Below are 17,351 nucleotides of genomic sequence, written 5' to 3' on the forward strand. Positions count from 1 at the left end.
CTTATGATTGTAAACCATGGCAACACAGTAAAAGAACCAAAAGAACCAAAAGAACCAAAAGAACACAATTTTATTGACTGGGTTCGCGCAGCCATCTTCGCGTCCATGTTTTGACACTTGCACGGTTTCCGCCATTTTAGTTTTTTACGCAGTGTGTGTTTCAGATCGCTAAAGAAGTGAAAACATTTGAAGTGAATAAATTTTCTATATTTCAGTGACTTTAAGAACATTTTTCAAGTTCCAATCGTATTCAATCGAAGCATGAAGGTAGGCATCAAAATTTTAATTAAATATTGAGTCGGTCAATGGCATAGTTGTAGCAAAATAAGGGAAATTACTTTTTTCGTTCTACCAATTTTATTCATTAACAATGGCGTGCATCTTTTCACTATGAAGAAGACATTTTTTTGAAATTTTCAATTCATTTTTTATTTATTCTTGAATGTTACGATAGAATTCCAAGTCGTCGGTAACGAAATTCATTTTATTGATAAATTTGACCAGATTCAGACCAAAAAACAACGTGGTGATTCTTAAAGGTCCAAGCCTTGTCAAATTCTAGTCGTACAAAGCTAACCCAACCACCTTGTAAATAACTCACTATCCAAAAATTCCATTGTTTGTAGCCGGTGTCAGTCGCTTTCCGCTGATGATGTTAAGGTGAACCATGTACATTTAAGGTTAACACTTTGAACAGGTCAACTTCATCCTGACAGTTCATTCTACAGTTTTAACCTTAAATATACGTTTTCGAGTTACTCAAACATAAACAACGGAAGGCCACCGACACCGATCTACAAGGTGTTAATAACTTTGAAAAATCTTTTGTTTTCATGACAACGGCAATGGGTTTACATCTGCGAAAGTGGAGCTAAATAAATTACAAACATATTTCGCCACGGCTACGCATCTAAATCGCATTTTCTTGTCCTACAAAAATCGACGCTGTACTTTCATGTAAAATAATTCTTGCAACCGAATTACTTTAGTACTACTAAGCCGCAGAAAAAATCATTTCGAATTAACCAAACATGTGAAATACGGCTCGCATACACTTAACACTTCCTCACCAGCGTCGTTCATCAGAAATTTTTCGTTGAAAAACACATAACGCCGTACGTAAAATCAATTATTTACGCTGAAGGAACAATTTCATTTAGCTAAAATAACAGTAACTGTTGTGGTGAACGTGCGGAAACAACGGTTGACTTATTAAAGTACATTGGCGGCAATGGCAAGTTGGAGCGTTTCGAATTTTGTCTTCTTTTGAAATTAAATTCATCGTTTGCTTGGGGAAATCATAGAATCATGGCCGGACTTGCCCATAATTTAGCGCCTTTAGATTAAGATTTTCTGTCTATGGAGACTAAATATCCAATGCACACTCAGGTAGCCAATTTGGCCCTGAGTAATATGCGTGGCCTATATTCCTATCTTGTTTCTCTAGAGGGCGTATTGCCATGTCTGTAAAGTGGACAACGCACTTTAGTTTCATCTCTAATTTTAAACATTTGGTCTATACGTGTTCGTTCGAACAAACAAAAGAAAAGACAACAGCAAGTCGTAATTGGTACTTTTAACCTACAATTATTAAACGTAAAGCTTGTACAGAATCAGCAACCGCTGAACATTTCCAGCTGGTCGACAAAGACAATGCCTTTGTATCGAAAGCAATTCATAGGCAAGCTTCATAGTATGCATACATACGTTAAGGTCATCTATGTGCGCACATAACACGTATGACTGTAGTAAACTCGTTGCTTAGAATGTGTTTTGATAGTATATTATACAAGTAGAGTATGTTTGTTGATCAGCTGGTGAAATTCAGCTGGTGAAGTTGAGCTGTTGCTGATTCTGCACAGGCTTTACGTTGAATAATTTTCTGATCTTAATGTAATTTCCCAAAAACGACCCCAAAATCTACCAATAAATTCTCTCGTTACCAATAAGCACCAATCCCCCAAAAACAACAACAAAAAAATTAATTAAAATTTTCTCCTTTCGTTCCAGTATATTTTCTGCTAGTTCGGTGAAACAATAGCGTGAAACAACAGACACAAAAATGACGGATCCATTGGACATTGAAAAGGAGTATCTCTCCAGTCTGAGTGATCTCAATTGGAACAGTAAGCCGCTAATACTTATGCTAACCGATGTAGCGGCAGAGAATATCGATCATGCCCAAGTCATCGTCGATGCCATCATAAAACATATAAATAAGGTTACAAAACATTTTTCTTTTTATCTTTATTTAACTAAATTAATTATTTGAACATAACGAAATTAGTCGCGTTCTATGGGTAGATTAACATTTAATTGAACGAAAACAAAAAAATCGAACAACAGTTTTGTGTTATCGTAAAATATTTTGATTTCAATGGTTATGGCATCACTGTTTCAACGTGAATTTCCTTCCAAATGACACGGAAACAACACATGCATTGCATTAGCGATCAATAACTTATCTTTCATCCATACCGGAGAAGAAAACCCGAAAATTCGTTTGATAGAACCGATTCATTTAACGTTCTTAACTTCCACGATCCCATCTTTTAACTTAAGCATGAGTATGCGCAAAGTCGAAAAATTTCTAGCTACGACTTTTGTCCCGCTACTAAAACGAGTCGCATTCTTCACATTTCAAATTCGGTGAAATCTTTCCGAATCTTTCCGCCTGCCTCTTCATCCATTTTGTACATAATATTGAACGATCTACCAACATTCCAGCTGCTTTTTTCCGTTGCGAAACATTGTCCAGCATATTTTATCAGCGTCGCTCCAAAGTCGTATCAGTGTCTGACTCACTCACACCTAAGAGTAATTATACCTAGAGAGGTATAATTACTCTTAGCTTCACACATCATGATTATCTCTCGATCTTTTACTGGCATTCGTTTCTATTGCATTTGTCATTGGGATTGTTTACGTTTACGCATTGAGCAAAATTGGTGTTTTTATGCAATAACAGCACACAATTTCCACAACTGCATTTGATGTAATGTCACCATCATCAAAATATTTTACGATACAACAATTGAAAGAAGCTATTGGGAAATGTGTCTCACTCATTTTAAGGTTAAAAATTGAATAGAAAAAGCGTGGGTCGTAAAACATTTAGAGCAATCCACGCTAGTTGAAAGTGCTCCTTGACTGTCGATGTCGATGAATTAGGCAAGAATCTTGAAATATAGAAACTTAGACTTTCGTTCTCACTACACTCTCAGAACCTTAACCGGTGCTGTAACTACTGTAATTCGAACTGTAGAGCTTTGTTTGAGATTTGACCTTTGGCCTGGTGACTTTCACAAACTGCTCCTCATATCACGGGTATAAATTGTCTTTTTTTAATCTAATTCATCCGTTTTTGTTCCGTTTTGTCTCTGTACATGACAGTTTGCATCTCATACAGTAGAGCATATTGTTTGAAATGACAACTGTCACGATCACGGGGGCAAAACGGAATGACTCTGAGGCCACCTTAAGTTCCTTCAACATTTTGAGTTATTCCGCTTGCTTCTGGCATAATTGTTGCCATTCAATTAGGCCTTAGCTTCGCTAAATTGGTTGAAATATATATGCTTGGCCTTTATTATCATTCCTTGCAAGATACCAACCCGAAAATTTGCATCAGGCAGTAGAAGTACCGGTTAAAAGGCAAGTCGTGTTGTTTTTTTTAGCTAATTGTATTTTCTTCGATGGCTCTCTGGACAAAATTTTTGTGGTGTTTTAAGAAACAATTTTAAACAGAATTTTCGCTCAAAATACCTAAATTTTACCATAAAAGAGGATGCGATAATCCTAAACCCAAACCTAATTACAAATTTATACCTGCGAACCGGTGAACAATAGCAAAGCATTGAAAATATTGTTTTACAGTTCAATAATAATAAAAAGGGCAATTTGTATACAAGACAGGTGCAACGACTTATCACACCAGTTTCAATGCAACACTTTCTATTCAATTCGAAACAAAACAAAAAGTTAAATTTTGCGATACGTAAGTAAAATGAGTGAGACCAATGATGACGTGGTGATACTGAGACATTCTTTATTCATGAACAATATTGCATTTTACTGGAATGATGTCGACTTATCAATAATACTTTAAAGGGTAATCCCTTTGCAGGAAAGGGCAATCCGAAATTTCCTTCAGCTGATTTTCCACTGATTCACTCATACAAACAAAACTGGATATGCATGTTAATAACGGTTATACCACTACCGCGAGCATGTGTGCATTGTTAATTCTGTATAGACAGAAACTTAAAACCAGCTTCGTTTGTATGAGTGAGTGAACCAGCTGAAAGTCAGCTGTAGCAAACTAAGGCTGACATTTGATTGACCTCTCCTGTATTTCGCTGTTGTGTATTTTTATCCAGTTTTAATGATAAGAATACGTTCATCAGTACAGCTAAACTCAAATGTAAATTTACGGCAGAATTTTTTTTAGAAATTTAAAATTTGAAACGGAGGACAGAACTGAACGGAAAAATTTATTTCCGTTCTGCAGTGTGTTCATTCTAAAAAAACATTTTACAGTTTTTTAAGAGTTTTAAAAATCTTCGATGTTCACAGTCTGTTTCCCAGGCAATGATATTTTTACGTAAAATTTGAATGCGCCTCAACGAATTTCAATTTTCCGCCAAAATATAGACTGTGAAGCTTGCAATTGACTGGGAACATCGATTACTTTTAATACGCTCATAAATCTAAAATTGTGCTTTCTGGAGATGAACACACTGTAATAACAGAAAATTGAGAAAAATTTGCGTAGCATTTTGTGTGTAACTTTATTGTAATTTAAATAAATTAATTTCGAGTCGAGTATAAATGCAAGTCAATTATATTTTTAAGCCCATAGTAAAGATTGGATGTTTGTCTTGCTTTGTTTAGAAAAATTAACAATTAAGAGAAGAATTTTTAGAGTCAATTGAAAATTAAATTTATTTTTAAACACAAACAAACGTACTAAACAATACAAAGTGCCAATCTACATTGCACACTGGAACAACTATAATAAAAATAAAAATAAAAAAACAAAGAGAAAAAAACACTGAAAATTAGCAACAAGAACCGTAAATAAATAATTTTTTACGAAACTATCTTTGATTTGTAAAACATTGTTTTTACACGTTAATTTGTTTGCATTTCATCCGATTATTTTGATTAATTATACGCAGTCTGCAGAGGTGATTTATTTGGAAAACTGAAAGTTTATTTACTCCCCGCTTGCATACGTAAAATACGCGACAATATCCGTCATTCATCTGGTACATGTTACAACACTACCCAAGACGAAACAATCTTTGTTTTGGCGATTTTGTGGGGCTCGTAGGTCACAGTCCACTTCTTATATCGCAGAGAGGCCAATTTAAAGTAAAATTAAAGTTGTTGCAGCCCCAAGAACAAAAAAAAAATAATGTCAGATTTCAGACTCTTTTCTCGCCCGACACACCTTTTCATTAAAATTTTATTTTTAAATTACATTCTTCATGTGAGACTAAGATTTTCATTTTTACAACAATTTGTTGATGACTGACATTTACATAACATGGGATGGAAATCTTACATAGCTTTTGGGAGAACACTTTCGATTTTTAATGATTTCTGGTTTATCACATCTTTGCTACATTTACTAATGTTGGAGCGAAGCAGCTCTTCAGCAAAGTCATACGTCGTTTTGATCTAACCTGAAATGTGACGTGGCGTCAAAAAATCTGTCTTATTTCAAGCCCTCACAGGAGCGATAACTCAAAGGCTGCTATTAAATTAACCATTCAAGTGAACTTTCAAACTTAACTTGTTGATTTTTCATTTCAAAAATTCTGGGTTAATTGACGACGAAACTTTCCACCACACCAGAAACATATGTCAACATTTTTTTAAAAATTTCTCTTAAGGATTGTATGCCGTTTGTGACCTTAGACGGATCAGTAAATTCTACAACGGTAGGTTAGGTTCGAGATTTTAATTTTTCAAAAAATTTTAAATCACGACACCCTAAGATTCATGGAAACCATGAATATACAAAAATGTTAGCTCGCTTCGCTCGCGTTTAACATTTTTCTTAGTTGTATTTAGATGTAAGATACTAGTAATTCTATTAGAATGTAAATATTTCCCGACCCTCGAATAACTCTAATATTCCAAATGCATCTATGCAAGATTGTGTAAATGGTATGGAGTCATGGTCAACGTGGGCGATGATGCAGACTACTTAGAAAATCACGTCAACTTTTAACCTGTTACAGACGGCAAGCATATGACCAATATTACTATCGAGTCTATTACTTTAATCGATCAAAGTATTTTTAATCGGTTGATTTGAAATCTTGTACTTCAATTTTTTAACATGAATTTTACTGTATAAAGGACCATATTAACCAGAGCTTGTAATATTTTTTGTCGTCGTTATCGATAACAGATGAATAGCCGTATGTGACAGGTTAAAAGTGTGTTTTAGCTACGACTTCGAATTGGGGGTGCTAATGACTATACATACCACTTGTATGAGAGAACACCAATTCCAAGTGTTCGCTATGAGAACACATGTAAGATTCCTGACCCATGTTACATTATTGCCATCCTAGCTCTCAAAACCATTACATTTTCTCCATCTTGTATATTGAAATGTTGTTACAATAATGGTATAAGTTAAAAAAGTAGCAATATGATAGACTAATGCATGTGGAATCTCGGCCAAAGTTAAGTAAATTTTATACGGACACACTAAAGAACATTTTCGTCTAACTGTTTTCGATGGTCTGCCTTTTCTGTCTGTTTGGTTTTTTGTCATTTCGATGGGAAGGTGAGAGTCTCCCACTGAGAGATGCCACATAAGTAACCGACCTGGATTGAATCATCGATTTTAGCTCGTGCTTAATGCTTTGCTTGACTTCAGTCTAATGAATTCAAGTAAAGCCCATTCTGACTGCAACTCTCTTATGTACAGTTGACGATTTAGTGCTCCAAGTACTTTCATCTGGTAAATTTTGCGTTGTAATAATTGCATGAAATTATTGACAATTTTTGATTTTATTGAGCGTGGCTGTGGATGGTGAACAAATCGTCGAAGATATCCAGAAAAAGTTATGAGTGGAAAAATATGAGTAACTCGATGACATCAACGAATTCTGTAAAAGCAGACCTCTTTTGCTTAAATCCTGCGTTAAAATGGTTCGAAAGAAATCAACCTGTGGAATATCAAAATGTAACTTGAACTTCGGCGATGGATAATTGAGCTCGTTACATTTCAGTCAGTCTTTCAGTTTTCTTTCAAATAATTCACTGCACCAACAATGCTATCAGCTGGCAATGATGGTACAAACACACTGTTGTCATCAAAATAACAGTAGTCCATATTGAACTGTGATATTCTTATTGCGCCACTTAGCTTAATAATTTGCAAATTTTACCTTTTAGAAACGGCAACTGCATAGACCGAGACCAAAATCTATCAATTCATTTCTCTAGTTGTTATTTCTAATGTTCGTGCAGAGTTGATAAAGTGCTGAAGAGAAGATTGAGAATTGTTGATGCATTAGCTGAAGCAACAAATTCATGCTTTGATCGATTCAGGATTCTAGTCGCATAACTCCAAATTGTTTCTGAAATTTCACGTCCACTATCATTCATTTCAATAAGAACAACTCTGTCTAACAAACACATCCTCCCAATTTATTTGGTTTCACAAACCGTTTGGTAAGTATATCCAGATCCATTAGGATAGCAAATACGCCGCTAAAATTCTCTAAAAAAAAATCTTAAAAACGGATGACTTGAAGGTCATTAGCGTCGTTGTAATTAGTAGCTAAGGAATTCATTTTTCGATAATTTTATGTTGGAAACCCATAGACACGCTTGGCAGAGGAGAACACATTTTCAAATTGAAGTAAAAAAACGACGAAATTTTCTCTTCCCACATACACAGACACCTCCAGAGATGAAGCTTCCTGTTCTATATTTGATCGATTCGATCGTCAAAAATCTTGGTAAAAAATATGATGGACGATACCTTGACCTGTTCAGCCGATCAATAGTGAATATCTTTTGCGATGTCTTTCAAGAGGTTTGTTCGAATGTTTTTGTTTTTCAATGGCGCAAGGAATTTACCGGAAAATTGTTCACTTTCATAATCCACTAGGTGAACGAAAAAGTTCGTGCGAAGATGTTTGCGTTACGGCAGACTTGGAACAACGAATTTTCACAATCCAAATTGTACGCATTGGATATCAAAACCAATGCACTTGATCCGGGATGGCCGATAACAGCCAAATTCACACCATCCATTCACGTGAATCCGAACTTTTTCAAGAGTAAAACGTCCGATAGCGACATTCTGCGGGAAAAGGAACGCGAACTTTTGGAATTGCAGAAACGGAAATTAGAATTGGAATTGGCTGCAACGAAGAAGCACATAGCCGAACAAGAAAAGCAGCTACAAACTAAGACCGCTCTTGTGCCAACGGTAAGTCGCTATCAAATGAGGAAATTCATTGGAGGGAAAGCTAATTTCTCTTTTGTTTCATGATTAGGCGAACACCAACGTTCCACACCCACATAACCGATCTCAACCTGTAACAGCTGAATCGTCTGGCAATAACTTCACAAACACTAATTACCAATATCAGGTAGATATTTCCGCTCCACCTACCAAATTTAGTGCTGAGCCGTAACGTCCACATTTTCTTTCCAGTCAATCGATATGATCCAACCGAAGGCAGTAAATGCAGAATCAGCTCCGCAAAATGTACGCCCTCGTGATCCCCGACTCGCCCGTCAAATGCAATTTCAAAATTCTGCTCAACGTAACGTCAATCAAAGAAACCGAACGGCTTCACCAGTATTTGCCAATCAAGGTTTCGGTTCCGCTTCAATCCATTTCGTCCCGAATAGTCAAGTAGACAATGCAATTGCACACAGACCTGCTGCAGCATTCAATGCTGCAATTATGGATGATTCAAGTAGAAAATCGCGAACAGCAAGCAAAAACCGCAGTTCGTCGAAAGAAGTGAAAACTCGCTCGACATCAAAAACGTCACCGAAATCGCAAAAACCAAACAGTCAAAAGTCGTCTCCCAAATCACCAGCCTCGTCTTCATCCAGATCATCGTCGAGAAGTTCGAAATCATCTCCATCGAGTAACCACCAGTCGCCGAAAGACCAGAAAAAAAATCGGAACAAAGAGACAGAGTCCAAGAGTGTCGCAATCGCAGCTTTGGCTGAAGCCGAACGGATCAAAGAATTTACGATACCGAAAAAGCGCAGCCCATCGCCGAAAGATAAGTCGATAACGGATCCGAAAGTGTCGAGCACCACAAAGACTGCCGACAGTCCAACCAAGGTCATCAAGGCTAGTAAGTCGAATTCGAAATCAAGAAACAATGCGAGACATACTCGAGGAGGGGGGGAAAGTGTGGAAATTGTTCAACCGGAGACAGTACCATCAACAACATCGGTGACTGCCCCGACCATCCCAACTACAACCACATCAGAATCCATTGAATCACCAATTCCACCGTCCATTGAACCAGTTGTGAATGTTCCGGCAAAAGCTAGCTGCGTTCCATTGCCAGGGGCTGGCGAAAATCAAAGCTTTAAAAGTAAGGAAATCAATTTTGTTGTAAGAATGGTAAAAATTTCCCACATTGTGCACAATTTATTGATCAGACTGACGATGAGTATGTCCATTGGATTGATAAGTGATTGTATCAATCGTAGCGATGATAATGATGATGATATTTTAAATAAACTAATTGTTATTGGCACAGGGGATAATTTTTTTATTAAAACTTTTTGTCGATTCAATTTTATTTTTCGTTCAATTTTCAAGAAATTTTTTATTTTTTCGTTTTTTCGTTAATTTCATTTTTAATTTACAAAAGAAAAACAATTTTAATTTTCAAAGTGCAAGCAATTTGGAATGAATTGCTTCATGACTGATGGCATTGAAGACTTTAGCTCGATGTGGTGGACGATTCGCGACAGATCGGATTTTATTAGAAAAAGTTTAGCTCACAGATTTGTTGATACGCTTTTCAGGAAAATTAATCTTTTAGCTCAATTGCGGATCGAGTTCAGTTTAGCGTTTCTGTAACAATTTCCTTGTCAGCAGTCCATAGGAACATCCAACTTTGAAACATTTTTTTTCCGGTGTATGTATCCAGAGCCGAAGTTGCTAGAATATTAGTTTTAGAGTTAAGGTTAAGATTTTATCGGACAAGACTCCAGGGATATACTGAACAAAAAAAAATCTAAAAAGTTGGACATCCTTGGGACTCATAAGTACTTTTAAGATTGAACGACAGTTTACCACAAGGCACAATTCAGTTAAAATCAGCCAGAAAGAATTTGCCTTAGCAGCTTAGCAATGCTAGGAGGTCATTTTGAATTTCGGGAGAACTTTTTATTTTCGGCACTACCTCGCCTTAACGAGAGCTCAACGTTTTGAAATCATAAGGAATGCCAGCTCGCAGAATAAAGTTTTTTCTGTTGAAATTCTTAACTTTAAGTGGGAACGTTAATCTAAACGAGCAACATCCATGGCGCAGAGTCTCTTCCTATTATTTGTTTTTCATCAATATTCACATGCCACCATTACAAGCTTCTGGAATGTTTTTTAGACCTTGCTTGGCCAAGACGAGATTACTAATCCTTCGGACAGCTAAATTTTCTTTCTTTTTTCAAAATTTTGAGCTTGGTTGTCTTACAATTATTAAACGTAAAGCTTGTGCAGAATCAGCAACAGTTGAACATCTCCAGCTGGTCGACAAAGACAATACCTTTGTATCGAAAGCAATTCAAAGGCAAGCTACATACAGTGCATATATGCGTTACGGTCATCTATTGTACGCACATAACATGTATGACTGTGGTTAACTCGTTGTTTAGAATGTGGTTTGATTGTTGTGGTTTGTTGATCAGCTGGTGAAGTTCAGCTGTTGCTGATTCTGCACAAGCTGTACGTTTAGTAATTGTAGTAGCGATAGAAAAATCTGACGCTAAAATACATCGGCGAGCTGATAATTCTTTGAGCAAACAACTGGAACTACATTTTTACAACGTTTTTCTCCTGAGCTAACAGAATCGTTCTAAGTTTAAAAGCACGAAAATTATTCACTGAAAGTGTGGAGCGTCATAAAATGTTCAATTAATCTAAATTACGAACGGAATAAATCGGACGTGTAAGTAATGAACGTACGCATGGAATTGTGATGGTAAAAATATTTTTGTCGATTCGAGTCGTAAGCCAAAGCTTCATAAGTACTGGAAAGATGAAAGCTTCGAATGGAACTATCTATCACAGGGTTTTTTTTTTCTGAAAGCCAACATTATTTCACCTGATTGACGTTCACTGAGCGAGGGTACTTCCTTTAATGAATCATGGTAAATCAAGAAAATCACAAATGTTTTTTACTTGATTTACTAACTCAGAAGTGAGCACTCTCTTGTGACAGAGTCTGTGTAATCCAACTGCGATCGTTAAGTTCTATACCTTCATTCATCGAAGCTCGTCTGCCGTTTGTCATAGTTAAAATAAAATTTTCTTTGAAAAAACCACACAATTTTGTTGTTTAAATCCACATTTATTGTTGTAATCCACTGAAACCATCATGTCGCCGTCTGAACACCACCAAATACTTGAGCTCTGAGATCTTTGCAATTTTTTTTCTTTTTCCTCTTCCACCGAAATTTTCAACAAAATTAGCTATTATTACAGACAATGTGATTGACGTTCCATCGAAAGACATCGATCTAAGATTAATGCTATCCACTGCGGGATCATCGCCGATATCAACCACTTCGTTTGGATCATCCCTTTCCGCAACTCCGTCCTCGGTCGAAGCACGGAAAAGGTCCGAAGATCGCAGCGTTGAAGAGCCGCCCGAGCAAAAGAAACGAAAGACTGAGAAGATCGACGGGTAAGTTTCGAGTCTTTGAAATTTGTTATTTTGTTTGTTTGCTCACTGTTTGCTTTCATTTCAGATTATTCGGAAAGGAAGACGTGGATTTGAGAACTCAGCTTAGTCAAGCAATAACTCCGTTATTTCCGCCTGCAGTTCTCCCATCCGGTGAAGAGAAACCTGATTGGGCAACCATCAAGGTAACAAAATCCCATGGAATCAATGAGTGTCAGAAATTTCACTGTCTTACCTCATTTCCTTTCAAGGCTGACACACCAAAATCGAACAAATCGAATTTCGACGCGGTTCGAGCTAAATTGGCTGAAGCTAGTCGACACCTGCCAAACAAACCCAATCGGAACAACGATATCGATCTGAGGCGACGACACATCCGCAATTATATCGAAGACTCACAGGATGGCAGCGATGCAACGTTCAAAATCATATTGGCTCAGGCACAGGTGCAACTGGACAACGACGATATGAATTTGGAACAATACAACACTTTGATGCAACAAGTGGCTCAGGCGCACACAAAGTCGAAGAAAGAGTCGTTGAAGCGTAAGAATGATTTGGTCAGCCGATCCGGTTTGTCAATGGACAACAATGATCATTTCAGTTCGAGCAGTTCCGATTCGAATAATGGAAAATCGTCACGTAATGCCAAAAGAGATCGTCGTGATAGTGATGGACCAGACAATGTGTCGTCAAAGGAAAATCGGAGCAATCGAAACCATAAGAGTTCCAGAAGACGAACCTCGAAGTGGTCATCCCGGGACAAGAGTCAAAATGCGATGCTCAATTTTCAACAACAACCCAGTTCGTCGCGTCAATTCAATGTCCAACATGTATGGCAAGACGAACAGCCAATGTTTCCACCGAATATGATGATGAACAATCCGTACATGATAAATGCCATCCCATCGAATATACCCTGCATTAACAATCAACGAACCATCAACATTGACGGCATTCCACGCGAGATTCGTTTCTACGATGAAGTGGCCATTGCATTTATGAAAGAGAACGGTGGCGAACCAAAGGAAATAGGTTTTCAATCCGGAGAACGCCGGGTTCTCGTCGACAACAAGGACAGCATAGTGTTGGCCTTCAACGATTCCTATAAGCCATTTAAAATTGACGGTGTCAAGTACCAGATTCGATTTGGTTCACCGATCAGGGAACTGTACATTAACAACATGTGGTACGAATGTTTCTTCGGTGATCCACCCACCAACATCACACTGGACGGCAGAATTCGTCAATTTAAAATCGAAGGACCATCGCCACAAGTGCGAATCGGAAATTTGCGCACTGATCTGGTGGTTGGGAAGATAGATTTGTACGTCGACGTTCATGTGAAAGTTTCGCTCTATTTGGATGCGCAGGTGCAGCACTTTGAATTGGACAATCAGAAGCACACCGTTCAGTTTGCTGACTATTTCCTTACCGTATTGATAGACGGTGAACAGTTCGGCGTCGAATATGGTGGTATGCCAAAGAAAATCAGGTTTGGCGGACGTGATCATTATATCCGATTCTCCATAATGCCAGATGGCGTTGTCCCGGGGATGATGTACATAAAAAATATGCTGCGAACCGAACGTCATCGTGGGATCCAGTCGCCTCTACCGACAGTGTACACTGAATTAATAATGCCACTCATTCCGTCTGTGAGCAATGTCAATGTCATGCCAGAAATCGCAGCTGTGGCTCCAGTATTACCAGCTGGTTCAGTTAACGAAGTTCCTTTAACGTCAATGGTTCCAGCTGCCCCATCGATAAACATCGATGATTTGTTCCAGAAATTGTTGGCGTCCGGCATCTTAAACAACACAACCAAAGCGGAAACAAAGGAAAAGTCAAAGGAGAAACCGAAAACAATATCGTTAGCCAAGCCCGATACCCTGAAGTATCGTCAACAGACTCACATTCATGTCCTGTTTTCTGGCATGCAATGTAGCAGCTGTGGAGTTCGTTTTCCGCCAGAACAGACCGTTAAGTATAGTCAACATTTAGACTGGCATTTCCGGCAGAATCGTCGCGATCGTGATTCGACTCGACGGGCGCACTCTCGTCGGTGGTATTACAATGTGGAAGATTGGATTCAATACGAAGAAATCGAAGACCTAGACGAACGGGAACGCAATTGGTTCGAAACGCAACAAATGGAAATGGATATGGCAAACGATGATTCGGCCCAGCGCAATGAATCACCGGTGCCGAGTTGTGTTGCAGGACCAGAAGATGTAGATAAAACATGTGATATGTGCCACGATCAATTCGAAACATTCTACAACGAGGAAAATGAGGAATGGCACCTTAGGAATGCTATCCGTGTCGATGACAGAACGTATCATCCGATTTGTTTTGAAGACTGTAAGACTTCAGAGACATTGGACGAGTCTAGTATTAACAATGGTCTTCACGGCGACAATGCTGTGGAGCTGGCCTTGAAAACCGAAACAGCCGATGAGTCAGGTATGCCAATTTGCGACAGTTTATTCTCGGACTCGAAATTTCAATTTTCTTTTTTCTCCTCAATTCCAGTTGATCGAATTTTGCTTGACGATGACGACGATGTCATTGTGTTACCGCAAGAGGAGCCTGTCATCACCGAAATTGTGGACGATGATGATACACCCACAGTTTCGTCCAGCATAGTGACTGTGGAGAAAATTGATTCAACGTCCCAAGATGGTGCTAGCACATCCGGTGCGGTAACATCATCAACCAATGATGACGTGAACGCTACGTATGAATCGATTGGAAACGAATCGGATCTTCAGATATTGGTGCCACAAATTTCGGTTGTTGATGTCGAAGATTTCGAGGACAAACCGATCGATTCGACGATACAATTGCCGGTTAAGATTAAGGAAGAACCCAAAGATGATGGCTACGACGAAGATGATGCGTTCGAAGATATTGGAACGTTTGAGGAGGCTACGACCATCGAAGATAACAGTGGTAAGTTTTCAGGGTTTTTTTTGCAAGGGAATGGGGGAGTAATGAAAATCGTTGGACAGTCTTGTTTGGAATTTCTTGCCACTTTCTAACATTTATCTCTTGCTAGTGTATTCGGTCACAGTTTATGACCGTCTGTTTGAACATGAATAGGGTTAGTACAATTCGCCTTGATGATAGAAAACCCGAGGGGTGACGCACTAAGGATTAAATGGATTTAAATCCATTTAATCCCATGTATTTCTTGGATTAAATGTATTAAATGGATTAAATTTGAAGAAGTGCGTGACCCCTCGAGAAAACCACAAAAAAATTTAGAGAAGAGAAGTTTGACGAACTTTAAACAGCACTAGTTCTATAAAACAAAATGCAACCATCGTACCCGTGCGACAATTATTTTTTTTTCCTTTAATCTCTACAGCGGATGGCTTTACACCTGTGGCTATCGTATCAACAACGCCGAATACCCAGCCTGCACCGTCAACGCATCAAACACAAGCGTCAATGTACACCAGTCTGGACGGTCATGTTCAATTGCAGGACGCAGCACCGGCAACAATCGGAATGAATAAGATTAAGATAAACATAACGAAAAATGTAACGAAAACTGCAATAAAGGCTAGTGATAGTAATTTAGGTAAACAGAGCGAATTAGCCGCGACGAAAGCTAATGTAACCGACAAGAATAAAGAGGAAGAAGAACAAGAAATTACATTTGAATACAAGGACACGATGAAAGGGGCGAATTTTAAGAAATTGCCAGCCGTTCGAAGTGGCACCGAAACGTCTGGTTTGTGCACCATAATGTAATTGGGGTGCGCAATTTTTAGTTAATTTCTTTCTTTTTGTTTTCCTATCAAAAACGCATCAAATAATCGATCAAGAACGTTGATCCCAAGGGAAATTTTTTCTTTTTGATGAAATTTTATTTTCAATTTTATGTGGTCGATTATTTTATGTGGTTGAAATTGTGCTGTAAACATTAAAAATCAAACAAACAAAAAAATTTACAAAATAAATGAAAAGCAAACAAAAAAAAAATTATTAAAAATTTGTTCGATCAACAAAGGCAGAGAGTTGGTTCTTATTAGTTGCATATAGTTGGACAGTGGTTCGGTTAAATATATTTTTCACCAGAAATTGTACATTTTGTAATTTAGAACTTAAGATCATAGCAATAGCGACAGGATGTGTACATAATTTTCTATACTTATAAGGGAGAGCTAAATGAAATGGCAGAGTGATGTTAAGATGTGAACCATCAGCAGAACACTTGGGAGTTGAAATAAAAAAATTTAACACAAAACCAAAATTCTTTATGTTTTCCCCTCAACAACAATTTCTTTGAGAGATACAACCAGTCTAACAATCTTCGAGTGCTTTAACATTTCCAGTGTAACTCCTCAAGAGCTGTAATCTTCCACAATATCAATCCTCGGGAGTGACGAGCCACTACTTCTCAAAAAATAGGAGTTCTGTAGACGAGACGAAAGTTGTCGCATGAAGGCCCTATGAGTTACAATACGGAAATACAAAAAAACACCAGGAAGCAGACCACACGAGAATCTAATAATGGGCTGAAAGTCAATGTTTGAAACATCAAAACGGACACCATAGTAACATCATCTGTTTCGGCCTCGAGAGTACTTTTTGTATGAAATTTTATCCCCACTCTTTTTACAGTGTAAAATTTTGTATGGAGCACTGTCAAGTTTCAGTACCCTAAGCAAAAGTCCTATCTATGACAGCTGCCAAATAGAGTACTTTTTATATGAAATTTTATCCTCACTCTTTTTACAGTGTAAAATTTTGTATGGAGCACTGTCAAGTTTCAGTACCCTATTTAGAGTACCACTTTTGCTTGAAGTGCGTTGGATGAGCTCATTAAACAAACGAAGTATCGAAGATAATTTGATATGGTCGAAAAAGAATGCATTTCAGTGTACTGATACTGAGAAAGGTAGTTCTATTAAGAGTGAATAAAGCTTGCTACTATCAAGCGGACCACAAAAATGCTCTTTATGAAGAGGTCTACACCAGCAAGACAACAATGGTTAAATGAAAGAACTCTCGCTTGAAAATCAATGTTTCATCTTTGGATAAACATTCAAAAAATGGCGATGAGTGGAAGAGAATCTGATTACTCTTTATTATTCACGGATTATGCAGACCGGAATTTTTTCAGGAGCAGGAACTCGAAAACTGCGTCTTCGGCAAAGAAATGTTGCCAGCACCTAACATTTCTTTGATTTTCTACTCAACTGCAATTAGTTTAAAAGCACACGAGCATTGCGTTGCGGAGTCCTACTGAGTACGGAGCATCTATCTGAGCAACGCAAAATTGGCTGTGTGTTTTCGGCCTTGAGAAAGCATTAAATACTGCAACGATCTACCAGATTTTAAAAGAGTCCCATAGTTCTTGCAACCTGCAACGATCTAAGCGTTTCGCAAATGGAACAAGACAAATAATGTTTGCATATC

General features: G+C 37.9%; 1 protein-coding gene across 1 annotated transcript; it reads left to right on the forward strand.

The window, feature by feature from the left end:
* The first annotated feature begins 122 nt into the window (after window positions 1-122).
* Window positions 123-16,088, forward strand: LOC119078281. The gene is made up of 11 exons (XM_037185772.1): window positions 123-267; window positions 2,011-2,221; window positions 7,931-8,068; window positions 8,144-8,472; window positions 8,540-8,630; window positions 8,696-9,602; window positions 11,720-11,921; window positions 11,986-12,103; window positions 12,170-14,384; window positions 14,454-14,873; window positions 15,292-16,088. The coding sequence occupies exons 2-11, from the start codon at window positions 2,063-2,065 to the stop codon at window positions 15,678-15,680; spliced, it is 4,968 nt and encodes a 1,655-aa protein (XP_037041667.1). The 5' UTR covers window positions 123-267; window positions 2,011-2,062; the 3' UTR covers window positions 15,681-16,088.
* The last annotated feature ends 1,263 nt before the right edge of the window (window positions 16,089-17,351 follow it).

This window comes from Bradysia coprophila, unplaced genomic scaffold, assembly GCF_014529535.1.
Source record: "Bradysia coprophila strain Holo2 unplaced genomic scaffold, BU_Bcop_v1 contig_248, whole genome shotgun sequence".
NCBI classification, from domain to species: Eukaryota; Metazoa; Arthropoda; class Insecta; order Diptera; family Sciaridae; genus Bradysia; species Bradysia coprophila.

Bases quoted from the DNA above. Each gene is read 5' to 3' on its own strand.
- LOC119078281 (XM_037185772.1), top strand. From the start codon at position 2,063: ATGACGGATCCATTGGACATTGAAAAGGAGTATCTCTCCAGTCTGAGT. The intron at 8,069-8,143 runs GTTTGTTCGAAT...ATAATCCACTAG, and splicing joins TTTGCGATGTCTTTCAAGAG to GTGAACGAAAAAGTTCGTGC. The intron at 9,603-11,719 runs GTAAGGAAATCA...CTATTATTACAG, and splicing joins CGAAAATCAAAGCTTTAAAA to ACAATGTGATTGACGTTCCA.